The sequence below is a fragment of the Cricetulus griseus genome (genome assembly GCF_003668045.3).
Source record: "Cricetulus griseus strain 17A/GY chromosome 1 unlocalized genomic scaffold, alternate assembly CriGri-PICRH-1.0 chr1_0, whole genome shotgun sequence".
Classification (NCBI taxonomy): domain Eukaryota; kingdom Metazoa; phylum Chordata; class Mammalia; order Rodentia; family Cricetidae; genus Cricetulus; species Cricetulus griseus.
The window spans coordinates 145,439,918-145,467,015 of NW_023276806.1; the positions used below are offsets into that span (position 1 = coordinate 145,439,918).

At 35.3% G+C, this 27,098-nt stretch overlaps 1 protein-coding gene across 7 annotated transcripts in view; it reads left to right on the forward strand.

The window, feature by feature from the left end:
- Nav3 (neuron navigator 3) overlaps window positions 1–27,098 on the forward strand; it is a 219,292-nt gene that overhangs the window by 9,345 nt on the left and 182,849 nt on the right. For all 7 annotated transcript variants that reach the window (XR_004772196.1, XM_027392445.2, XM_027392446.2 and 4 more), the window contains exons 3-4: window positions 10,145–10,217; window positions 13,100–13,283. Coding sequence is in view for 6 of the 7 variants with exons in the window: in XM_027392445.2 (XP_027248246.1) it covers window positions 10,145–10,217; window positions 13,100–13,283 (257 nt within the window). In the remaining variant the exon portion in view is untranslated. The remainder of the gene's footprint in view (window positions 1–10,144; window positions 10,218–13,099; window positions 13,284–27,098) is intronic.

Sequence of the window (27,098 nt, forward strand, 5' to 3'; positions counted from 1 at the left end):
TAGTGATGCAGCAAATTTCAAAATTACCAAGGTTCTCCCTAGATTTTCTATTCATTTATTCACATGCTCCTCAATTATCAGCATCCCCCAGTGTGTGTTTGCTTTGATGCATCCCTACTATTCACAGTATGTAACTTATGTTAGTGATGGTTTGAGAAAATGTATATTGACTTATATTCACCATTAAAATAGTTTCAACCCTCTAAAAAGCCTTTATGGTAATCTTCACATATTCCTAATCCCTGAAACTATATTTATTTACTATTCCCCATAGGCAGTGACATTTCACACTGGCTTCTTTCACTTAGCAAGATGCACTGAATGTCCCTTCACATCCATCATTACCTGATATGACAACTTATTGATTTTAGTTCTGAATATTATCCAGCTGTGTGTTTGAACTACACAGTACTCATCTTTTAACTCATTTGAAGGCCAACCAATTGACTTCCAAGTCTTGGGAAGTTTGCATGAAGTTGCTAACAATGTCTTTGTGCAGATGTGGGTATGGACATATGTTCCCATAAAAATTGCTTAGTTAATACTGTAATTACAATTGTAGATCTTACAATTTAAGTTTTTTATAGTTCTGTAGGACAGTGACACTACCTACAAGGGATTCAGCAGTGTTTGTATTCCTATTTAGAGTGAGAGTTTCACTTCTACACATCTCATGAGCATTTGGTGCTTGATTTGTTTCACATTTTGGATATTCTAGGTAGGTGTATAGTGTTAACTGAGTTTTAATATGACACTGGTGACATAGGGTAATGACCATCCTTTCATAAGCTATTTGCTGTTGGGGTGTGTTCCCTGGTACTGTATTTTTTGTTTTTTATCCAGAGCTTTGGTTCTATCTTTTTATGTATTTTATTTTTGATAAACTTTATTATTAAAAATCTTGCAAATAAATAAAAACTTCACACACAAAAATTAAATAGACTAAACTCTACACAACTTAATGAATTTCTATATGTTAAGAATTGACATTTGAAGCTGGAAGCTTCACATTAAATTTTTTACCATTAGTATTGAATATATTTTATATACTTATACAACATCAAAACAAAAAATAGCAAATCCATTTCTATTTCTAGTACTTGTAGATGTTTATGTTCATATAGATATATGCATAGATATAGCCATATGCCTCATACCTACTATACAGCTAAACTCTTCATTTTAATCCTCACATAACATTTGAGGAAGGAAATCAGTATTGTCTTCATCCCCATTTCATACATCAGGAATCTGAGACTTTGTTAGTAAACATATCTTGGTTTCTAATAATGTGTGTATTGCAATGCCCAAAGGAAAATAAGATTTATTAGACTGTAAAGCGCTTATGCACTTCATCATAGTGTCTACTAACTAAACCATTTCTTGTATCTAACTGTGGAGCAGCTAAAATCTAAATTCTGAAGAAACAAAGAAGGGAAGGAATACATCCAAGAGACAAATGGAATAACCTTGCAATTTTCCCTATCTTGTCCTGAAAATTTGGGAACAGGAAGCATGGGAGCCTTGGAGTTCAGTGGCATTGGTACCTAATTAAACCTTTTGTTCTCTTTCTGGAGAATTATTTTAAAAACTTATAACTTCAGAAGGTGAGGCTTTGAAAGGAGCTGCTCACATTGTTCCAGATGCCCTGCTTTGCAGAAGGTACAATTTCTATTGATTTCTTCTGCAGATAACTGAATTACCTCCTGGAACTGTTATTGTATCAAATCATCACCAACTCAGTGAATTAAAAGTATTGAAATTTGGTCCCAGACCATGAGGCCATAATCCAAGTAGTAATCAACAGGTCAGAATCAAGATGTCATTTGATCTTTAAAAGACCAGAGCAGAATTCCATTCTATGTCATTTCTGGCTTTTGGTCCCTGCTGGAATTCCATGGACTGTGGTCACACCAGTTATCCCATATTTTGGACTCTATGTACACAAAAGCATTGGGTACTTAGGAAACAATTTGGAGGTATTTAAACCTTGCAAGCTTACAAACTATGTGGGGCAAGTGGATTTTGCATACTATTCTATCTATATCTACTACATCCACCAGTCATCTATTGAACAATACTTTTGTGCTTGCCTTTGTCTTAGCCATGGGCCAGTGGCACAGACAGTTTTAGCCGGGGTAGAAGTCGCTCAGTTACAATGTCTACATTACATTTGCCAGATCAGTATGAGACAAAGATAAGCTTCACTGCAGGCTGATGGATTCACATTTCAGTTCTGGCAATAATTTGTTGATCATTTGAGCAAAATGTAAGCCATCTCACTAAGCTTTTTCTAGACGGTGAGAACAAAGTTAATCTTACCAAACTTTATGGGGAAGATAAAGGAAGAGTTTCTATCTAGAGTAAATAGCTAGTAAATAGGTGCTTAAAATTGCTTTTCAACTTGATCCCTATGCTAGCTCTGACAAGTCCGGGGTGGAGAAAATGACAAGTAGCATCCAGCCTGTTCTTCTTGCTTCCATACTTAGCATGAAAATATAGGATGTAGAGATGGTCTCCTTTCTCATGCAACATGTTGTGAACCTAGAGTGTTATGGCTAGGTTTTAAAGGACTCAGTCATGGGTAAAACTGATTTGTGAAATTTTTCTTACCATTTATTAGTAAAACTATATAAAATAGATACTCCACTCCTTGAACAAATCACACCATTCGATGAAGTTTTAAGATCAGCGTTGACCCTCATCAGGGCTTGGAAGGTATTCTTCTTTAACCCACATTTATTTTGGTGTCCTCGTCTCCTATCTCCAATTTGCTGTGTTCTTTATGATTCCCAACCTCCTGATCCCATTTTTCCCAGTCTCCTCTCCTCAGTGGATTCTTTAATAGATTAAAAAATCTGTCAACCTTCTTACCCTTTTCACACTGGTGAGTACTTAGGAGCTGTGGAGACAGACACCAGGAAGGCTCAATATTCTGAATCCCTGGCTGTTCTGAACTTGAGTCCCAAAGCCTGAGATGTTTCCTAACTGTTACATGTTCACATTTAGTTTCATTCCTGGGTTCATCTCATACCATAGGCTCCTCAATTAGCTAATCCTCCCTGACCTGCTCAGGCTTCTTTTTAAGCAGCAAAATGTGAAGGTGAAAATTGTAGGCTGTTTCTATTAACATGTCAGTTCAGTTTGTGGTTCAGTACTTTTCTCATTATAATGTGCCACAAAATGGCCCCTTTAGAAGAGGATTCCTTTGTAACAATTTTAGATAGGTTTCAGACATTATTGTTTCTTGGTCCTTTGGGCATCAACTGACTGAAAATTGGCTTCTGGCTTAATTTTAAGAGTCCATGTCTCTCATAACATAACAGTCACCATTTTATATTAGGATGATTTTTCACTTATAAAAATGTGGGTTTTTTTTCCAAGTCCTGATTCAAAAAGTGGTTGAAGGGAGGAGGAGGCACAATAGAGGTAGAGTAATAATAATTATCAAATCATCATAGTCACCAGAATGCACACTATATGTATATGAAACTGTCAAATAACCAACAATAAAAGTGTAAAAATGTTTTTTCAGGACTTGAAGTTGTCTCTATGAATAGGAGTCATGCTTGAGACCTCTGATCCACGATCTGGCTTCTCAGTGATCTTAGGGTTGCCTTTATGGGGGAGGTCCTTCTGCATATATGTTTGTCTGATTGGCTGGTAAATAAAGTACCGATAGGAAAGCAAGATAGGTGGGACTAGGAGTCAAGAAGGATTCTGGGAAATTTAGTAAAGTCTTATGATCCAGGCAGGAAGTGACATAGCAGGCAGACTCAGAATATAAGCAGGGATAAGCAGGAAGTCACTCTCTTCCTCTTCCTCTTCCTCATCCTCTCTGTGGAGTCACCATATAACCACCAGGAAGACAGGACACAAGGCCAGCATCCTCTATAAGATAAGTCTTATAAATATATAGATTAATAGTCATGCTTGATAATTGAGACTGATCTTGCAGATAAGAAATCCTAGTCATTGGTCAGCAGCATTTTACCTAATATAAGTCTCTGTATATTACTTGGGATCTTAACATGGCCTCAGGTGGAACTCGGGCGGCTGGCAGAAAAATTTATCGTTACATTGCCTCCCTAGGGAGTTTTGATAATGGTAATAAGGTAAAGTTCTGGTCAGGAGAATAGATTCTCTGACCTGATTGGAGTTGATGATAAGCTATGCTAAAGAGGCAGGTACAATGAGTCAGCTGTTCAGTGGGATAGTGTGTGTTTCCTCCCTGAATTCCTGCCTGCATACATAGTGCTGTATGGGCCACAGCCACGAGTCTTCAAAGTCTGCCTGCTTCTCTGATGTGCATGGGAAAGCCTCAGCATTCATCTTATCATTTCTATATCTGTCATTTAAAATGTTTTCCTACTGTTTGGGGCTTCCTTAGTCTTTCTCTAAAGACTCCTCCCAACATGTGGCTGATTATCTGCCATGTACAGTCTCAGAGAGACTTTCCTCCATTCATCTCCTTCTGGGCATCTTGTAACATTTACAATTTGCCTGCTCCGGCATGTTTTTTCTTTTAAACTCCAATCATATCTCCTTGAGCTTCAAAAAATAGATAGCTATTAAACTATTGAATGAAATAGCTACGATATAACTTTTCATTAAAGCAAAATAATTGCTATACTTTATTTCTCTATACAAGTTTATAGTTAGTTAAATCTTTAGGATAAAATCTAATATTTAAATATATTAGAATACAATTTTGATGGAAGTGATTACTTAGGTATTATTTAACTAAGTTAATTATTTAACTAATTTGTATGTTTGTGATTCATCACGGGAAATAGAAACATAACAGATGCCAGGCATAGCAGTACATGTCTATAGACCTTGGTAAGCCAAGGCAGGAGGATTAAGAGTTCAAGGCCACCTAGCATAGGTGCGGACTTTGGGAGCCCATTCCACATAGAGAGATACTACCTGAGCCAAGACACACAGGGGTTGGCCTAGGACCTATCCCAAAGGATATGATAGACTCTGATGACCCCCTATGGAAGGCCTCACCCTCCCTGGGGAGCAGAAAGGATATGTGATAGGTAGGGTTTTAGTTGGGTGGGTGGTAGGGGAGGAGGGGAGGAAGAGGGAACTGGATTGATATGTAAAACAATCTTGTTTCTAATTCAAATATTAAAAAAAAGAAAGGAAAGTAAAATATTTTGAATTGAATTTAAAAAAATAGTTCAAGGCCATTCTGGGGTACATAGCATTATCCTGTGTCATAGTCAAGTTAATAATAATAATAATAATAATAATAATAATAATAATAATAATAAATCCTAGCACATCACACAAGACTGCCCCTCCATAGAGGGCTAAAGAAAGAATTGCTTGAGTTCTTCACAACAATAGGCATCTACTTCACACATATTATACTGACTGGGATATGCATCTTAGGGATAAATGACTTAAGCTATTTGATCCCTGCAGCATGGATGGTGGTTCTTTGTCTCTTCCTGTCGCAGTGGCTTTTGAGTCAAAGGGCAGAGTGGACCCTTTCAGTTTGCCAGGTGATGATCACCTGTGGGTGTGACACTGCTTGTAATGAGTTATCCTTAAGCTCTCTTTGACTGCCCCCAAACAGATTTCCATGTGGTAGCTATGGTTGGCAGGCCCCGTCCCATCCTCTGCTGCTTGTCTAGCCTTATCAAAATCCAAATTATCTCTCGACTCTAAATGACGTTCTGTGCAGCCGTGTGCAAATCTGTAGTGGAAATTGATGACTCCATTCTCTCCAGCAGCATACAGTGTTGTTTATATATCTCTTTTGGAATTTATCATGCAGTGTCTTGTGTTATAGTGATGTATGAATCTTTACTGTCTCAGCAGCTATTTTATAGGCTCACAAAACCAAAGACCTTGTAATTCATTTTTATATCCCTTCACCATTCCACAGAGTCCTTTGCTCATAAAAAAATAGTGAATAGTTGTAGATGAATTAGTCACATGGTGTTAATTCTTGTACCATGGCTAAGATTTAAACATGCATTCTAAGGCTAATATTAATCATCTTCAGTCATTTAATGTCCAAAGGTAGCTTTCACTAAATATTCTTAAGTATGAAAGAAACCTATGAGGACACAAGCTCTAACTCTGTTAATGTTGTGAAAGACTCAACAACCAGGCACATTTCTTAAAACAGGTTAGACCAGTTTTTCTGTAACACAGAAGGTCAATAATCATGTAGCCAGGTGTGTGAGTTTAGTGTAAAGATGTTTTTGTTTGGAGTTGATTATTCAACACTGCAATCAATAACTGCAAATGTTTGCAATATAAATGTGTCTATATCTAGAATACATTGACTATATTAACCCTTAATTAAAGCTATAAATATATTTTTGACTGTTTTCAGTTTCCTATAAATGAAAAGAAATAGTTTGATCCCTCCCTTTCCTCCTTTGAAACACAGTTTTTAATTTACCAGTTACACGTGTCCATGTTTAACAAGTTCTTAAGCAGCAACATAAATGTGTAACTATGAACCCATCAGTTATTAGTGTTTTACAAACTGGGCTCTCCTTTTTAAGAAAACATATGAAATTATTGGAAATTAGTCAGTGTTCTTTAAAGTATTTCAGGACAAGTCTCTTAAGTACAGTAATAAGTACTTACTGAATGAATGACCGAGTTTTGTATAATATGAACCTTAGTAGTAGTGCTCTAATATGCTGGAATATTATACAGATAGAAACAATCAGTGGTTAGTAGGCCTTACTTTTGAAAAAAAGATCTATTTATTTTATGTGTATGAATGCTCTATTAACTTTATGCCAAAGGAGAACCCCAGGTCCCACTATAGATGGTTGTAAGCCACCATGTGGTTGCTGGGAATTGAACTCAGGACCTCTGGAAGAGCAGTCAGAGCTCTTAACCTCTGAGCCATCTCTCCAGCCCTGAGCTTGCTGCTGTCCTTATGCAGGATCTGAGTTCAGTTTCTAACACCCATGTTGGGTGCCTCACAACCACCTGCAAATACAGTTCCAGAGGATTGATTCCCTCTCCTAGCCTCTGCATCTGTACACACACACGCACGCACGCACGCACACACACACAAATGAGAGTATATTTTTAATAACTTCCTCCTGGAAGGTCTTAGTTTAGGTATTTGTAATACCGTTAAATATTTGGAGAGGATCCAAAAGCTTCAGTGCTCAGTTTACCTGTATGTTTTGATACTTTTTAATATATTTATTGAACATAGAACTTAGGAACTTGGTGTTTTATTTTTCTTATACTGTCAGTATTTTCCAAATTGCTTAACAATGATGAAAATAACACATGAAAGAGGGAAACTAGACATTTTGTACCAGTAAAAGGTAAGTTACTTAATGAAAAAGGACTTAAAATTGCTAACACAATAATAGGAATGTTCAAGTCTGTGGAGTGATTATCAGCTAAAACTGGGACTGATAATTGTTTCAGATGAGGAATATGGCAGTCATGGAACTCAGAATGAATTTATTTGTAATACTCTTACTACAGAGACTAATAATTTGTCCTTATTTTCAAATTGAGATAAACATTGTAGAAAAATGTTTAAAGTGTTCTAAGAGAAATTCATATTTCTCTTAGAACATGCTTCAATGATACATAAAATACTGTAGCATTGTATACATAGCCAATTGATTTACATACACACATGTGTGTCCATGTGTGTATGTGCATCTGTTATTTATGTCAGAATACACTTCCATCATCCCAGTATCTTTAGGCTATCTCAGTCTAATGCTCACAGCCATTTTAGTTTCTGCTTTTATTGTTTTCCTTTGCTGTTTGAGCATCACATAATATACTCTTGCTTTTTTGTTTCATTTGCTTCACATAATATGCTTCACATAATTGCATCACATAATATACTCTTGCTTTTTTGTTTCATTTGCTTATCTCTGTGATAGCTCTGGATGTCTACTTCTTTGTCTGCCAAAAATAGGTTAGATTTAGTTTAAGAGTTACAATCTAAATACCTACTGATAGGGAGCCCCAACCAATTAACTTGATGATTCATTATTTCCTGGAGTCTGGTACAGAGAATAAGTATATTTATAACACGTAGACTTTGGATTAAAAGACCACTGATTCACTCTTATTTTTTTCATTTTATCCATTTCATTCATAAATACAATTTGATCTATTGCCTTACATTCTCCTTTATTATTCAAGCATGTATTGAATACCCCATTGCATTCAAAATGCTATGCTAGGTACTATTGAGATGGCTCAATGATTAGAATCCTATAGTCGTCCTCTTACAGAAGACCAGAGTTCAATTCCAAGCATCCCTGTTTCCAAGCATCCCTGTTAGGTGGCTAACAACTGCCTGCAACTTTAGCTTCAGGGGTGTCTGATGCCTCTGGATTCTGTGGGTACTGTACTTGCATACACATTGCCCTCACACTAATAAATACCCTCATACCTGCAATGAAAAATAAATCATTTTTTAAATAGCACATACCTTTAATCCCAGCACTCGGGAGGCAGAGGCAGATCTCTATGAGTTCGAGACAGGCCTGGTCTACAAGAGCTAGTTCCAGGACAGCCTCCAAAGGCACAGAGACACCCTGTCTCAAATCCCCCCCTCCACCAAAAGCAAAACACACACAAATACCATGCTAACAACCCCCAAGTAAATGAGAGTGCATGCTTATGAAATCTCAGCATGGGTGTCTTGATGTCTTTAGTTAAACTAAAGGGAGGAGGATATCTGGTGTCCTATTCTCTCAATCACCTCCTTATAGTGAGATAGTCTCTCTGGAGTTGGATCTAGGCCAATAGATGGCACGTCTCAGTGATCCTCCTGTTTCCAGCTTTGCCTTAACTCTTCACTGTGTTTCTAGCTGTCATGACCACATCCAACTTCTTACTGGATCCCTGAAGACTTAGACTTAGTCTTCATATGTGCACTGAAATTGTCTTACCTAGAGATCTATCTCCCCTAGTCCTTTGTTTCTTATTTCATCATTTTCTAAAGCAAAGCAGCATGGGAAAACATCTGAGGTAAATTTCAACATCATAACCTTCCTGAAGACTCAGATATTGATGGTAGAACAAAATATATTAGGCTACATTTTGGTCAATTTTTCTCAGCTCTATTATTTTAACAACAAAGTACTTTCAATAATACTTTCAATAATTTTTTCCAAAGCAAATGTGTATGCCTTGGCCAAGAAAATAGCTCATTGGATGCCTTGATTCAGAGCCCATTTTACACAGATTATGTTTAAGGAAGAATATAACCTGTCCATTTGGCTAGATGGATTATAGGATATATTGTTATTTTCAGAGGCATTGCAGTCTTCCTGTGATGCTGAGTGGCCAGACTTCATGGGTCCTTCAGTGTGGCTTTTGATGAGAAGTAAATAAGACAGAAATGAATTGCCTTGCCTAGTTGTTAACTTTAAATATTTAATTTATCATGTACCACTTTTAGAATATTTTAAAAAAGTCATCTAGGTGACTTACCTGTATAATTCCATGACCAGCATTGAGAGCAATCTCTTGCCTGGTAGATTCAGTGCCCCTCCCCCATTTTAAATGGTTACAAGCTGACTGTCATAATAAAATGACTACTTAAAAGTTATGCACATTGCCCTTTTAAAATAGGAAGGCTCTTACTTGCATTTATTTAATCATGGGCTTCCTCAACTGTCAAAATGCAAACTTTTTTTTTCAAAAAAATGATTTCTGTGGTTTAGAGTTTAAAAGAGGTCTCATTTATTTCATATAATAGCACTCCTTTTCATCCACCTTCTGGAAACTTAACAAATATTGCTAACCGAATATCCCACATCCTAATATTCTAGTAATTGCCACGCTGCAATCTCATTTCATATGGATGTTTTCATTGAGACTTATTCATAAAATGCAAATCTAGTTTTAAGATACGTAGGTGGATTGCTATGATTCAAGAATGCCATTCTCGATTGTGCTTTTATCAATTGTTTCCAAGTACCAAAGGGGACAATGGAAGCTTTATGGTCACTCTGTATTCAGGCAAGATAACTCTAGTAAAACTCTGGTAACTCTCTCTAGAATGAAATGAATGTAAAGTATTAATTTTTTTTTCTTGTTTCATTCTCGCTCATGAACTTACTGAAGAGTTATTCTCTAAGTGGCCTTTTCACTGCTTTTCATGTTGCAGATTGAAAATGTTGAGGTCTGCCTTAGTTTTCTAGCAGCCCGAGGAGTGAATGTCCAAGGCCTATCGGCTGAAGGTAAGAAACTGCACTGCTGTCACAAATAGCATCAATTGGTTCTGAGAGAATTTTACATAATGTTACAGATATAGCATTGCCATGCCAATCTCCTTAGTTAATGAAAAAAATTCATAGTTACATAAAGCACACATGATAGCTAGTAGTGTTACTGTATGCTTTAATTATTTAAATAGTTTTGCATTTTCTAGTATTGCTCTTTATGTCAATATATAGGATGAAGATGAATCAACATAGCACTTCCATATTATTACTAATACAGAGATTTTTAACTTCTTAAATATATGGATAGGTGATTATATCAGTCCTGGTTAATACATGGCTATAAATGCAAATAAATACTATAATTCATGTAAAATATTTTGCCAGTAATGCCTCCATGATGTCCAAGGTAATAATGACAGTCAAATATGTGTAAATTTATGTAAGTGACAATGAGTTCTTACACACTTAGACTACCAATATTAGTAAGTACTATTCGTGAATATTTTGAGTTCATTATAGGTTGACATTATTTTGATTGAAAATTAAATTATACTAAATTTTGGCATGTCAACATGAAAAATTGAACTGGTTCTTTCATTTATTTCTGTGTTCAGAGTCTTTCTCTCTTCCGCACATAAAGGTGACATTTTCAATATTCCACCAAATCTAGCATAACCTTTGCCATAATTAAAATGAAATGACCTTTCTAAAATGAAAGTGATGTTTCCTGTGCCTTTTCCCATCATCCATCATTGCCACATATTTCTTTCTTTCCTTTCATCTGTTCACTCTTAATATTATGTATCATATTTATTAACATGTGAAAAGAAAGTTTATAACCAAATGGACTATTAGTGAAACAATTAAGAAAGGAGTGATTTTAATGTATTATTAGGAAACATTTAGAAAATTTTCAAAACAGTTAATAAAAAATCAACTACAAGAAACTGAAATAGTAAACCCTTTCAGATCTGCACTAGTGACAATAATTTGGAAGCTAATAACATCTTTAATCTTCTGACAGATACTAGAAAATAGTTTAACATTTTAACTTTTCCTGAAATTAATTTGCTTTGAAAACATTTTCTGCCACTAAAATTGCAAATATTGAACAGTTTTAAGTTTTTAAATCTTGGCATCACTAGAATTTTTTTTTAAAAAAATGTGTTTCTGCAATATAAAAGATGTTAATAGAATTACTTTACTTTCTCAGCTATCTGCATATTTTGATTTTCCACTAAGCTTTTATTAACATGAAACTTACACTATGATATAAAATTCAATTACCTATTCAGTGGCTAGCAGGCTAATATTAAAATCTGACTACTGGTTCTAGTACTTAGAATTTGAATAAAATTCCACTGTGACCAGGTTTTGCTAAGTAAGTGGCCAAAAGCAAGCAAGAATTGTTTCCATGGTTCATTTTATATCTCTTGCATATTGCATAGTAATTTTATTAATATAAAACTACTGATTTTGGTTCATTTTTTAAAAGTATATGAACTGTTAAAAATACTTTCTAAATTAGGCATATATATACATATACATATGTATATATATATATATATGCAAATGGGAAAACCTTGTGAACAAGATCACTTAAGTTTACAAGAAGTGAAATCATTATTTTCTTACTGTAGCCTCAATGATAAAAATCACTCTCCTAGATCATGGAAATTATAAGGAGTGTCTGAGGTAGAAAAAAAGGAGCAATCATATGTGTACCTTGTGGGATTCAACTATACTGCATAGTCAGGGTTAGCTTATAAGTCATCAGTGAGAAAAAATCCTCAGAGCTTGTTAGTGTAACTGAACTCCAGAAGGGAACATGACACCTCAGGGGAAAATATTTAGTAACCAACAGCAAGTTTTATTTAAAATATGACCATACATGGAGTATTATCAGGCTTTACTTACATCACTTTTCCTGGTGATTAGGTTATAACTTGAGAAGAGAAAGGGAATGAAACATGGGGACATGGTGGAGGTGTTGTGTGAGAACCATTGGAAGAGGAGAGTGAGTGTGTTATGCTCAACATACTTTGTGTATTTGTATGAAATTTCAAGTATATATATATATATATATATATATATATATATATATATATATATTAAAAAGTAACTTTGTGTTTAGCTGAATTTGGGTATTTGATTTTATTATGCCACACTTGAAAATCTCATAAAGGAACCCTATCTGTTTGAGAAGATGTGTATTCAATAAATCCCTTAGAGTTATGTAAGTTAATTGTTGTTATTCAGTAACATATAGCATGAAGTAAACAGAACAGTAGAATGTAAAACAATAACATTTCAACTAAAAATTGATATGATACATTCTCCTGAAGTCATGTGTGCATATTTGAAAGTTAAATACATACATCCAAATATGTGTTTAGGCTGGCATGTGATGTTTTGGAAAGAATGTTGATTGCTATAAACCCAATTGATCTTATGATATATACACATGACAACAGTATTTTTAAGTGCAAGACATGGATGTTTAAGTAGTTTCATTTCTCCATAGCCAAGTCTATGTGGGCAACTGCTATGTGCCTTTGGGAGAAAAGCAGTGTGCAAAATAAAATCATTACCCCAAGGCAGTGAACACGTTCTCTTCCAAGAATAAAGGAAACCACAACTCATAGAGCATCTTTGTTTAGTTGGATTTGTTCCTCCTGCCCCCCCCCGCCGCCCCTTTTCTGTGATATAACAAGCCACTTTGCAATATTGGCAGAGTTGAGAGATTCATAATCAACCGAAACTGTGAGTAAGGGGAACAACTTGCATTGTTATCTTCATAAATTGGGTCTAAGAGGATTACATCTAGACTTTTAGTCATATAGGAAAATCAATTCAATTTATTTGACCATGTTTTACATTTTTTCCATTTGATACAGAAATAAGAAATGGAAACTTAAAAGCCATTCTAGGACTGTTTTTCAGTTTATCTCGATACAAGCAGCAACAGCACCATCAACAGCAGTATTACCAGTCCCTGGTGGAGCTTCAACAGCGAGTGACTCACACTGCTCCTCAGTCGGAAGCCAGTCAGGTCAAAACCCAGCAAGATATGCAGTCTAGGTAAGCAAGGGGGCAGGGGATGCATTTAAAATGAGTTTGTTTAGAAGAAGTTTGACTTCCTAAATTATTATGAGTTTTAGTTACCTTTATGTGCTTTTATATTCATGTGACCCAGATAATGTGACTTGTGGAAGAAAGGCTCAAACCCCTTTTCTTTGGATCTGACCAGAAAGGCTTATCGTATTTTTAGGATGCACATTGTTGCTTATTTTCTAACGGTGACTTTTAGATGTCTAACCATGCAAAGCATCCCTGGTGGAAGCCAAGTGCTGTGGTTTCTACCTCCAGCCAAATACTTGGGTACTTATCGCGTGTCTTTTGAATCCTGGTATCCTGAGGTATAGTTATGTTTTATTCATAGTGCATATTGATTAAATCTTTCAAAAGACAAGGATTATTATTTGTAGTACTTTTGAGTATTTGAGAACATGCTGATTTTAAGATTATGTATCGTGTATATATCTGTGTGTGTGTGTGTGTACATGTATGTGTTTGTGTAGCCTGAGTTATGGTCCTTGCAGGGACAGCTTATGTGATTGGGAGAGCTGACTATAGGCAAGTGAAATCTGAAAGGCAGCCCCACAGGAGGGACAGGAAACACCCCTTGTCTAGAAAACTTCCTTCAAAGTTGTAGAACTGTTCAGCTGACTGAATTCACATTGTTTAGGATAGATAGGACGGGAGAGACAGTTCAGTTGTTAAGAGCCTGTTTGTAACTGGACCAGGTTCAGCTCCCAGCACCCACATCAGGTAGCTCATAACACCTATAACTACATTTCCAGGAATCTAATGGCCTTTGGCCTCTGCAGGCACCTGAATGCATGTGGTGCGCATAATATATACACATAAAAATAAATAAAGCTTAAGATTTAGGGAGAATAAAAAGATCATGAAGGGTGTTATTCTTCACTTAAAGTTAACTGATCATGGTATTGAATCACATCCCCCAAATAATATGCATTCAGCATGCTGGTCAGTGTCTCATAGAACTCTAGGTCACCTTGTTTGAAACATCGGAAAATGGCCAAAAGCTAACAATTTTCGTGTCAACCAGTAGTTTTGTTCCTGAAGAAAGATATGTGGGTTAATGTGTTCTGGTGCAAAAATAGGAAGAATATTTTTTAAATAATAATATATAAGAAATAGTATTGTTTCTCAATTGATATTTGAGAAAATGTAAAAATATAACTCATCTTTGTTAAAAATACAGAAATATGTGAAACACATAAATATTATTTTTTCTATCTTTGAAATTGAATAGTACTGAAACTATTTCATGTTCTAATTTCATGAAACTAATTTCATGTTCACAGCCCAGTATTTGAGAGAATTTTGTTTTGTTTTGTTTTGTTTTTTGAGACAGGGTTTCTCTGTGTAGCTTTGGAACCTATCCTGGCACTCGCTCTGGAGACTAGGCTGGCCTCGAACTCACAGAGATCTGCCTGCCTCTGCCCCCCAAGTGCTGGGATTAAAGGCGTGCACCACCAATGCCTGGTTGAGAGAAAAAAATTTAAAATATCAAAACTATTTTCAAAAACTAGTCCCTAATTAGTGTCACTTATTTGACTCCAGAAATTCCAGCCAGCTTTGCTGTGGATGCACTGTCCTGTGTATATTAACTCTCATTTCTTTGTAAGGTACTTTGATTAGAAGTTGTTTGTGAGTGATAAAAAAGCTTAATTTTACCAAAATATTATTTCCTCATTCGTATAATGATGAGGATGGTTTTCATTATCCTGATTTAAGTTGTTTGAATAACATTTTGTTTATTAAGGACATGTTGGCTTTCTGTGATGTCTAGCCAAATTTTTTAATTTCACTGGAGTGAGGGGGAAGACAAACAAAACAAAATCAAATGAAACATGATAATATAAGTTCCTGGATTTTTTCAGAATAAAGGAGACAGGAGAAGAAATCTCATTTATTTATTACTAGTTTATTTTTATACAGTTGGCAAGATGTCGGTTCTTACTACCAACAACAAAGATCCTTCCTAGAGACCATTTTTTTTTAACCATTTGAGTGAACAAGAGGCAAGAATAGTAGTGGAAGAGTAATCTAAATCAAGTGACTCTGGACAAAGCAGACCGACTCTTTGACAAGATGTCATTTGTCAACTTTTCCCTCACTCTGTTCTTGTGTCTGTGATGCAGAATGTGTTGTCCAGAATTCCTTGATATTATTTCCTTTTTGGGATACATGTCTCTTTTCTTCTGCTTCTTGGTGGATATGCATGGATGTTTTGCATTATATGTTATATTTAAATATAAATTGGCTCCACTCATACCCTTTGGGGAAGATGTAAATTATTCTTATTTGCAGGGGTTTAATAAAAGTATTCTTTCTGTACTTTTCATTTAAGACTGGATAAACTTTTCATTTTATTGTACTAAGTTGGATTTAATTAGATTTTATTAAAAGTTTATTGTAAAGTAATTGGATCAAAAAAATCACACACCAAAATTAACCAGCCTCAAGTCTATACATCTTGGTGAACTGTGCAGTTATAATAGAAATTGTGTAGCTATGGAGCCAGGGATTTGTCCCACCACAGTTAAGATGGAACTTTCTACATAAATTAACCCAAACAAGGTGATCCCTTACAGACATGCACCAAGGCTGAATAAGTCTTCAGAGAGACACTGGGAGACCTGTCACCCCTGTGACCCCAGTTATTTATGATAGGTGACACTTAACAACCCTGTGCTTTGGTCTCCTTACTTGCTAAAGAAGATAAAATGTGATGGCAAAATATTGTGTATGAAGTTATATGTGTATGTATATAATGCTGAACCTGCCTGGCATGTGTTCCCTCCCTGGTTTGAATCTCACAAATGGTCCTCAGTATTGGAAGCTTAGTCTACATTAGCAAGCTGCTCTTGCTCAGGCTAATGTTTCTCTGTGGTATGACTTAGCTAAAACACTTGATGATTCTTTGACCATCCTTTAAATACTACAGTCTTCCCATCCCTGCCCAAAATTGATCTTCACATTACTTTTCTTTTGTTCAAACTCTAATCACTTTCTAACTTCAAATTTGTCTACACTCATTGTTCATTATCTCTCATGATACCATTCAGAAAGTAAATAGAACAACATATTTTCCCTATTTTTGTCACTATTAGAAAGCAAGCATTATCAGAGAAAATTATACTCAGTAGATTCTTCATAGTAAATTTTAATGAAACACAACAACAAATCTGTTTTACTTCTCTTTCCAATTTATTTAGGGAAACATTATATGACACCTATAAAAGCACAGAATGACAGTTGTCATGGGTTTTTGCTAATACATGAAGATTTGACAGTTGATTTCAAAAAAGTTTAGAAAAGAATAGTTTTGACTATACTGGGAATTCAGAGGGAATTGAAAATGAGTGGTTACATATGGGCAGGAGTAATGATTTCTAATGCTTTATAGCTCACAGGGTAACTGATTTGCAACTTTGATTGAATAGTTCAAAATAGGTAGTAGAGAGGATTTTTCATGTGTGTAACACAGAAATGATTTATGTCTTATGTGGTAAACATGCCACTCACCCTAATCTAATCATCTTGAAATGTATGCAAGTACGGAAACCACACACTGTACCCCACAAGTGTACTATTACTATGTGTCATTTTAAAATGACAGAAAGGGGAAGCATTGAAAAAGATTCATAGTTACAATTCTGAAACCTTTAAAATTCAATTTTTATAAATTCATCAATTTATCATAATATGATATTAAAATGTATTTTGAGCTACTCTTAACATTCAGCTATAATTAGTCTCAATGTGGCAAGTAGAATAATCAGAGATTATCCAGGTGTATGGAAAGATCTACTGTAAAAGATCTTGTATCATACTCTCTTTATCTACTCTATGTAGAATCAAGGTTAACTTTTTTTTTTCTATGTCATTTACAATAATCATTACTGCTCATATTGCTCACTGTGTCCATAGTTCCTTTTGTGATTCTGGGTGTGACTTCTGCATTCAGAGTATGATATGCAGCTTTCCAAGATTGTTAACATGTGTATAATTGTAAAAAAAAAAATAGGCTGCATGAATGAAGTTCTTTTGCTTTGTGATGTCACTGACAGCTGAAAGCCATTCATGACTATCACTCCTTTCTGTGTTCTGTTTTGCTTAGAAGAGCCAAATGCTAGAAAAGATCTAGTATTCAGAAATGTAATTAATTACAATTAATAGCACAGTGAATTTATTCAGTTTTAATTAGAGGCTAATAAATATATTAACAGCATGACTAATCTAACAAAAATACCATCCTTGGGTCTGAAGACATGGCTCTGCAGTTAAGAGCACTGTCAGTTTTTCTAGAGGACCTCCATTCATTTCTCAGCACATCAATCCAACCAGCAATACCTAGGTAATGAATGGATGAGCTTCCTGGGGAATAACTAGTAAAATATAGTAATCAAGAAGATAATAAAATATATAAATCTAGTTCATATGACACTATATGGGAAAGATAACCTTTTGTTTACAAAAGGGTAAAAACAGCAATAAAAAAGAGAGGATATTTTTTTCTTTAAAAATTTCTGTTAGAAATGACTTCCAACCCTACTTTCAGATATTGTTGACTTTCACCACCTCACACATTAAATCACATGAAGAAATGAATAATACTTTATAGAACTGAATTGTTAAAAAAAAAAACCTAGAAGTAGAGTTAAGAAAATAAGTACTTGGATAATGCCAGTGGTAAAGGTGTGGTTATCATCCTAAGTCTTTTTAGGTAGAAAACCAACTATTTTGAGAACACGGGTATTATCCCCAGGTGGTCAGTTTCTACTCTACATTTTATTTTTTGAGAGCCAATAACAAAGATATCTACTTTCCATGTGGGTGAAGTTCCTCTTACAGAACTCTCAGGTTGATTGACAGAACCCCTGGGTGTGTGTTCTGAGTTCCCTAGGAGGCCCCTTGGACTCCATGACCCTTGCCACACACATTGTTCTGAGTGTCCTCTTCCATTGAGAACATTTGCCTCTCAGGGCTTCTCTTCCAGGAACCATCATTTCCTTCGGGGAGATGTACTCCAAATCTGGGATGATTTTCAGCTCTTTGTCCTAGGGTTATAAATCCTGAAATGTGTATAAGGAGCTTTAATTTAAGATGACAGAGATGCTTTGGTAATTTAAGCCCTTGGGATCCTGGCTTCAATTAGTTACTTTGCTCAGTTCTATGTTGTGGTCTATCATGTGTTCTTTCTTAAGTCAAGGACTCAAAGTTTTAAGAAAATGAAAACAAGTATGAAAATTTATAATCTTAAGAAAACAAAAGTATGATGTTTTCATCCCTAGGCACATATAAATGAAGGGAAATGTTTCTTTTATGGCATTGGGAAACCAAGAAGATTGATGGTGTTAATATTAAAAGCAAACCTGAACACACATGCGTGTGAGTTAGTGGATGTGAGGGAGGGGCAGGTGTGTGTGTGTGTGTGTGTGTGTGTGTGTGTGTGTGTGTGTGTGTGTGTATGTGTGCTCCATGTACATGATTACATGCATAGACATTCATCATTCATGTAAGTATCTAATACAATGCATATATTTTGTGTTTATGCATCTGTTCTATTATTTAAAGACTAGACACCCACTGACACATCTGTTGCTATGAAGACATCTCTATAGTTTTGGTTTTAAAGACTGCCCATGTGAGTTTCAGCAGTTGCCAGTGGAGTGGCATGAATGAGAGATTAAGCTGCCGATGGACTGTTGATCTCACCTCTAATGTTAGATAAAGTTGTAGAACAGATTTATACATAGCATGCCTAGCTACAACACCTAGCACATAACCACCAAATTCACTATTTTGCTTCCTTCTACCACTTCAACATCATATCTCCTGAATCATCCAATACATTGGCTTACCAGAAACATTATGAGTTTCAACTATGCCCCCCTCACTTGTATCACATCCTCTAATCAATCAAGTCGATTCGACTACTAAATAACTTGTGAAAATATTGCCAAGTAATGGTATCTCTATAATTAAGAAGACAAAAATATTCACTTCTTTCCATACTCAGTAGAACTGCACACTTATTTAAATATTTTAGTAATGGCTCCTTTATAGTTAATAAAATGTTACTCTACCATTAATTTAGTATTACTGTTATTCTACCTTGAATTTTAATTCATTTTTTATTCTCTTTAGATTCACAGTTAACCATCTTACAGTTAATTTACCTAACAGGAAGATATTAAGCCTTCAGTGTTTCCGAAACAATCATGGAGACATTGTCAATGTGGCATAGAATAAAACGTATTAAAAAAAAGAGTTTGTTGTCATGAGGACCACATTCTAAAAACAAACTAGGATAATTTTGAATGATCAACAAAATATGTGATGATCATTTAATGGGTGAAGAAAAATAATCTGGGAAAGGGGAAATTAACATGCAGGAGTCATATTTTTACAAATGTAAGTAAAGATACTCAGGAAAGGCCTTGAAAAATGATGACCCTGACCTAGCAGAGAACTTGCTGTGAGGCTGTCTCAGACTATTGTCAGTTTCATTTTGAGAAGAGATTGCTGGATTTGGGGAAAGGAGGCAGTGAAAGTACAGGATATAATTCATAGGAAGCCAGCTGACTCTACCACCAGAGTTAAGATTTTGGCTTTTACTCCCTAGTACAGGGGAAGCTATTGCATGCCATGAGAAGAGTTAAGAACAGAACTGGAAATGAAAGTGTCACTTTGTTGAATTGAGTGTAAAAGAATGGTAATAGCTGATTATGGAGAAAACCTGTATTTTCATGAAAGATGGGATCAGAAGGTTGAATTCCAAATGTGGTTTGAGGGAAGTATCAGTAGAATAAGTTGACAGATTTTCAGTGGAATGGGTAGCTCGAAAGGGGGTTCTAGAATTGTTGGCAGTAGCTGTGTAAAGGTGTTTCTTTGTATTGAAATGAAAATATATTAGGTGAAGTGGGTTTGTTAGGCAGGAAGAAGTCAATCTACTGACCCACATATCAGTAAAAAGGACATTGGCATTGGGAGAATAGAGTTTAAGGATACACATTATGGAGACATAGTATATAGCTATAAAACTTTAGGTGCAGTAAGTCACCAAAAGCTGTGATGAAACTAAGGCCTTGGATCAGGAGCTCACCAATGTTTATAGAGATCAGACATAGAGCAGGACTACAAAGATGAAACCAAAGAGTCAGATTACAAAATAGGACCCAAACCGGGAGAACTTGGGTGTCCGAGAAAGAAAGTGGTGAAAATGTTCTAATAAGAATGGAAATAACATTGGATATCATAGAGGCACCCTTCCCCATGATCCAGTTACCTTACAAATAGCCTATGTTCTATCACCAAGTCCGCACATCAACCATGTCACACAGGCATTAATCTTACTTTCCAGAGAAGAAAACTGAATGTAGATAGATCAGTTTAACTTTGCATAGTTTCACAGAGACTGATCTTATAAGTAAAATCCAGGAAATGTGCCCTGGAAGCTTCATTTCCTAAATGTGTCAGCAGGAACTCTACTGCTTGGAACCTTGCAGGCCAATAGGCCAATATGGAAATTCAGGCTGTAATCAGAAACCTGGTGGCTGAATATAGAATCAGTCTAGGGGAAAAATTTTTATCAACTGAAGTGAACTTCCCACCTTGAGAATTTAATCATCTATCTCTATTACAAAGCCTCGTTCAGGGTTTTCTTCTTTGTATTCTCCTTTCTATATTTTCACCTCTTATCTTCCCCATTGTTTGTTTCTAAGTGCTTTCAGATTAAAATCTTCATATTATATGCTATATTTTATGCTAGTCTTTTCTTCCTCTAAGGCTGAGATATATACCATGAGAAATGTTTTGAAACCTAGCCATCATTTAATCAAATGAACTCACAAGCGCTGATGGTCACATATAACATCACAATAAATTGGAAATAGCCCCAGGATAAAAACTCAAAATATATTTTATGAAACCGCCCATTTATTAAACAGAAATTGATTTATTATAATTTTGTGAATTTGATAATAAAGAGTTATTTTCATGAAAAAATAGATTAATAGTTTGTAAACAAACTGTGTAATACTTTGTGCTTTAAGTCTCTAGAAATACTGTTTATTCCTTTTTTAAACTGTGAAGTTTTTGTCAAAATTAATTTAATTCAGGAGTTAGAAAAATTGTTTAGTCCATTTCTAGAGTTTAGTTTACTTTTAAGGTGGTTATACTTTAGCAAACTTGTAAATAAGGTCTCTGTATATTGAGATGTAGTTTTACTGTGTGATGAAGGTTGTAGATGAAAATAAAAAAAGAGCTACAAGATAGCAGAAGAATTTCTAAAAGCTGAGTATGAGAGAAAACATTGTGGAAATGTAATTTATGATAATACACTGAGAGAAGTATAAGCCTAGTTTCCTGAGCTTCCTATGTCTTAAAGTTGGATGCTCCAAAATAACAAGAGACTTGAATCTGCAATAGCTTATCCAGTGATCTCTCTTTAGTTAATGTCTTGAGATCTCACAAAAGCAAGCTGTTCAGGTGCCTCATTAACTGTCTGCAGAAATTATAGATGAGACTAAAGTTATAATGCATGTTCATAGTCAGCTGATGGCATAAATTATCACTTTAAGCTGTCTCAAATGCCATGAAGATACTGTTTTCAGCCACCCAGCTACTAAAAGAGAATGTGTGACAGAAGCTAAGTTTCTGATTCATTCATGACTTAGTGAATTCTTAGCAAAATTTAAGCATATGCCCATAGTATGTCAGCACATATTCTGAAGTGCAGATATTAGCAAAAGGTCTTTTGTGGATTTTGAAGGAAATTAGATTGCTTGATGATGTGGTTGTTGAAGCTGTTCCCTCTTTCTACAAACTATTAGTTTGACAGTAATCATTTTATAGGAGTTTGCAAAGGTCTTCTGTAGGAGGTGTCTTTCATAATACAGGAAGAATCTGGGTTTTAAAATAATCTTTAAATCTTAATTCTGAGTATATGTTTCAATTGTATTGAGAGTTTCTTACATGCATATGATATGTTTGATCAAATCCACTCCTGTACTCTCTTAAATCTTTCTATAGCCCCTTTGGTCACTTTTACCTACAAATCTCATATGCTCTTCTGTTTTTTAAAATCTACTGAATCTACTTAGTGCTGCATTTTCCTTTAAATACACAGTTGTAAGACTATCTACTGAACCATACAGACTTTCAGAAGCCAAACCCATGAAAGAGCTTGTTTCCTCTCCCTAGGACCATCAGTTGCAATAGCTTTCTAGCTAAGTCTAGGACTTTTCTCAATGGAAGGAGTGTCAAGGAAATTATTTTACTTTGAAATTGGTCCAGGGTATGATAACAGTTAAGTCTGAAGAAGTAGACCAGATATCAGTTTATGGTTGTTGGGAATCCTACATCTAATAAACTGAGACTTGTTTCCTGAACATTGAAGAAAATTGCTCTGGGACTATTTTTAGTAGTGGAGAAATGAAGCTGTTTATAACATAGAAAGACAGCCTTGGTGACAGGGGTAGACTACATTTCTATTTTCGTTGAGTACTTGGTCAGTGATACATTTTAATTGGAAAAGCAATAGCACAATAATGGGACCAAGTAAAGGGAAAGAGAAAGCAGAGATAGAAAGAGAAAATGCAGGATTAGTCTTTGAGGCTTGTGATTTTATTGGGTCTTCTAGGTGTTGGTGTTTAAAATGGTACTCTGGGTCTAGAGAGATGTCAAGGCTAATAAGTAGACTAGGAAACATTAATAATGCTTTGTTAATTGAGACAATAGAAGAAGAAGAGTTTACTTAAGAGTAGAAAACAAAAAAAAAAAACTCAGCACAGAACTCTGGAGGTCACAAACATTAATGAATAAGGACATCTAACAGAGAGAATATTTTTTTATTCATACTGCAATCGAACAGTTTATTTATTTATTTATTTATTTATTTATTTATTTATTTATTTTTTAGCTGTGAAAAGCAAATTGCTTTGTTAAGGAATGACTCATCTTCTGAAGTATTTAATCTAGACTTTTTGTTGTTTTGTTTTTTATTTTTATTTAAATTAAAAACAAGCTTGTTTTACATGTCAATCCCAGTTCCCTCTCCCTTCCCTTCTCCCCTGCCCCCGACCAACTCCCTATCCCATTCCCTTTCTGCTCCCCAGGGAGGGTGAGACCTTTAATGGGGGATCTGAAAAGTCTGTCATATCATTTGGAGCAGGGCCCAGGCCCTCCCCCATGTATCTAGTCTGAAAGAGTATCCCTCTATGTGGAATGGGCTTAATTCAGGCTTTTAAACTATTTGTGAATTTTTGAACATGAACACATTATAAATACATAAAATTTGTTGAAATACAATATTTTTTATAAATATACTTTATGACTTATCAAAATATTTTCATTTAATCTCTATAACATAAAACAAAACATAATGCCTGAAGTATAGCACCATTGGATTATGTATAGATTTAAGAGTTATTTTGGGAATTGGTGGTTCTTAGGTTCCTATTAAAGCAGCATCTGCTGATTCACTATAGGGCAAGGTCCTTTGGGGGTTCATATTGCCCACTTCAGAATTTAAGAAGAGTAAATAATGTCCTGTAATATTGGAAGGTAGTGTCACTTTAGAGACAATGAGCCATAGTTGAAGTATCAGACATTGAAGGGAAAGGACCATACTTGTGAACTCGTGAGTATGAATACTGCTGCATCAAAAGTGACCTGCATACAACAAAAGAAGTGGTTTTGGGAAGATGATGAAGCATAGAGAGGCAGGGTTATTTTCAAGAAATAAAGAATGTCATATTTTAAAGGATTCATGAGAATTTTAGACTGTTTAGGAATTCTTCAGTGTGAATCTGAGTTCTGTTACATGTTAGCTTCAGTTTTTAGACATGTCCCAAATACTTTTCTTAGACATGTGTAATTAAATTCTCACAAAAGTTGGTATACATAAAGTTATCAACCTCGTTTAACAGATGATGATATAGGCAGAGAGAGTAGGTGGTTATCTTAGGGTTTCTATTACTGTGAAGAGACACAATGACCATGACAATTCCTATAAAAGAAAGCATTAAATTGGGTTGGCTCACTTACGGTTTCAGTGGTTCAGTCCATTATCATCATAGCAGGGAAAAGAGCAGTGTACAGGCAGATGTGGTGCTGGAGGAATAGCTAAGAGTCCTACAGCTTGCAGGCAACATGAAGTTGACTAACACACTGTGCAGTATACTGAGCATAGGGCATGTCAAAGCCCACCCCTACCATGATACACTTCCTCCAGCAAGGCCATACTCACTCCAACGGAGCCATGTGTCCTAACAGTGACACTCCTATGAGATTTTAGGGGCCAATTACATTCAAACTGCCCCACTGGGCCATCGACAAATGACCCTCCAGTGTCTGTGTTGTGAACAGTGTACTAGCTCTTTATTCCTACACTTTTAGTTTATTGTTCCAGAGTAAATATTTCACATATCACTTGCTGCCCACTTGCCTTGCATTTCTGTGTTTCTATACCTAAGCTTGAAATAAATGTAGTTTCCATCCATTATATATCTCCAACTGTACTTTTATGGAGAACCCATAAATTAACATACATGGTTTTAGGGGCTATATTTCTGTAATCAAATCATAATTTATTGCCATTTAACCCTAATTTTAATAAATTAAATCTTTAGATGTTGTGTCAGTACATGGTCATAGTCACTAAGTACCTTTTTTCATGATTCATTCATTGTTTTATTTCATGAATTCAAATAATGTTATTATAACAACAGGAGCATAGCACTAAATCACATATCCTTGTAGCTATGCATGTTCTTCACTTTAAAAACTTAGGAATGGAAAGCTTTTATCTTATTTATTAATTACTTCAAAGTAAACTGTTCTCAAAGTATCTATGTACTTTATAACAGAGCAACTTAAATGAGCTTATGTTCTACTGTGGAAGTAAGATTCATTATACAGAGAAAATAATGAGGCCCTTGTGAAAATGCAAGTTCTGATTTAAGATGCATGGGGTGGGAGTTGAGATTGTATATTTCTTATGAGTCCTGAGTGATGCCAGGGTGATTGGTCACCTGTGATTTATAAAAACACTAAGAGAATGAGTCAGTGATAAACATTAGGATTAGAGGGGCACTTAGAGGCAGGTAGAGGTCTTATGACAGGACTAGATACTGACAGTGATACTCTGCAGTTATTGATAGGGAAAGGGAAAATCAGTTCTGAACACACGTGAGTAAATCATGATCCTATGCATAAGAATAAATAAATAAATAAATAAATAAATAAATAAATAAATAAATAGAAGAAACATGGGAACTTTGGAGATGAATGGAGACAAACAGTTCATTGTGGTGGGTGAGCATGAAGATCGTGTAACTGGGCAAATCTTTTAAATGCTTGATGTGAATATTGTAGTATGAAGATGTTAGTTCTAGAAATTTAGTTGGAATCTCAGAAGTAAGGAGATAACATTGAGGAAAGGGGACATGCGCTGTGCAGAGAAAATCATGCCTGTAAGACTTGAGGGAAAGATGCAATGAACATATGAGAAATAGACAAGAGTGGCAGTGTACAGGCCACGTAACTGTGACAGGAGAGGATGTAACAGACAACGTGGTTGGTACTGAGACATTAGAAAGCAGTGAAAATGAAAAACAAAAAACAAAAACCCAGTGTTGTTCAAGATAATGACCTCACACACCTTAGCAATAGGCCTTACTTATAACCTCAGCCCTTATGATAATGGCCATAAAGGATGATGGCTTAGAGCTCAGCCTTAGCTACATAGCATTTTGCAGGCCATTGTGATCTACATACAAAGTGTGATCATGCCTCAGTAAACAAGCAGAAATAAAAGCACAATAGTTTCATAAAGGCAAGAGATTAATGGAAGATACTAAATATCAAGGAATTGAATTAAGGAATTAAGGATTTAAGAGGTTTGGGGACAAAAATAGTCAGCATGTGATGTATTCTGTCAGAGAAAATCAAAAACATACCCATAAAGCCAAACTCATTTTAGCTAAATCACTTAAAAGCACTGGGATTTCCTATTGCCTTTTCCTAATTAAATACCAATATTTGTATTATTTATTTAAAAATTAAACATAGAAAAGATGAACTAGCTTTAGTTATCAGAAAACCCTTTGTTATCATCTTCACTGCTCTTGTCTATGTTCAGTGTGGAAAATACAATAAGGAGTCACTAAATTGTAGATGGTCTTTTACTGGAGGATTTACAAGTTAACTCCAAAAATCAAGGGATTTCTTCACCTTGCTTGCATTTTAAAATTTATTTATATTTAATTAATTTCCATCTGATTGCATTGAAACAGTTTATTCTTTTTTAGTTTATTTGATGATATTTTTGACACCAAAGAAATGTGGCTACCTGTCTCAGTTCATGATATAGTTAAAATACAGATTGTTTTATTTAAAAATACCAAGTATAAAATAATGAAAAGCATGTACTCTGTTAACACGAAAGTGCCTTCTATGTGATACTGTGTTCCCTGTACTTTAGCCTACAATAAGGCTACTCATATTCCCATCACAGGCTGGTTCAGGCTGGTTCAGAAGAGTAAGAAATGACCTAGAGAATAAAACATGATCAGAACAAATGTTTCTCTTGCCTAAATACTCTCTGGTCAGCAACAGAACAAATTGGTCAGTTGCAATTAGGTTCTAGTGACTCTTTAAGCTGATGCTAGCACCTTAGTGCTATTCTTTTTTTTTTTTTTTTTTTTTTTTTTTTGGTTTTTCAATACAGGATTTTTCTCTGTGTAGCTTTGGAGCCTTTTTTGGCACTTGCTCTGGAGACCAGGCTGACTGACC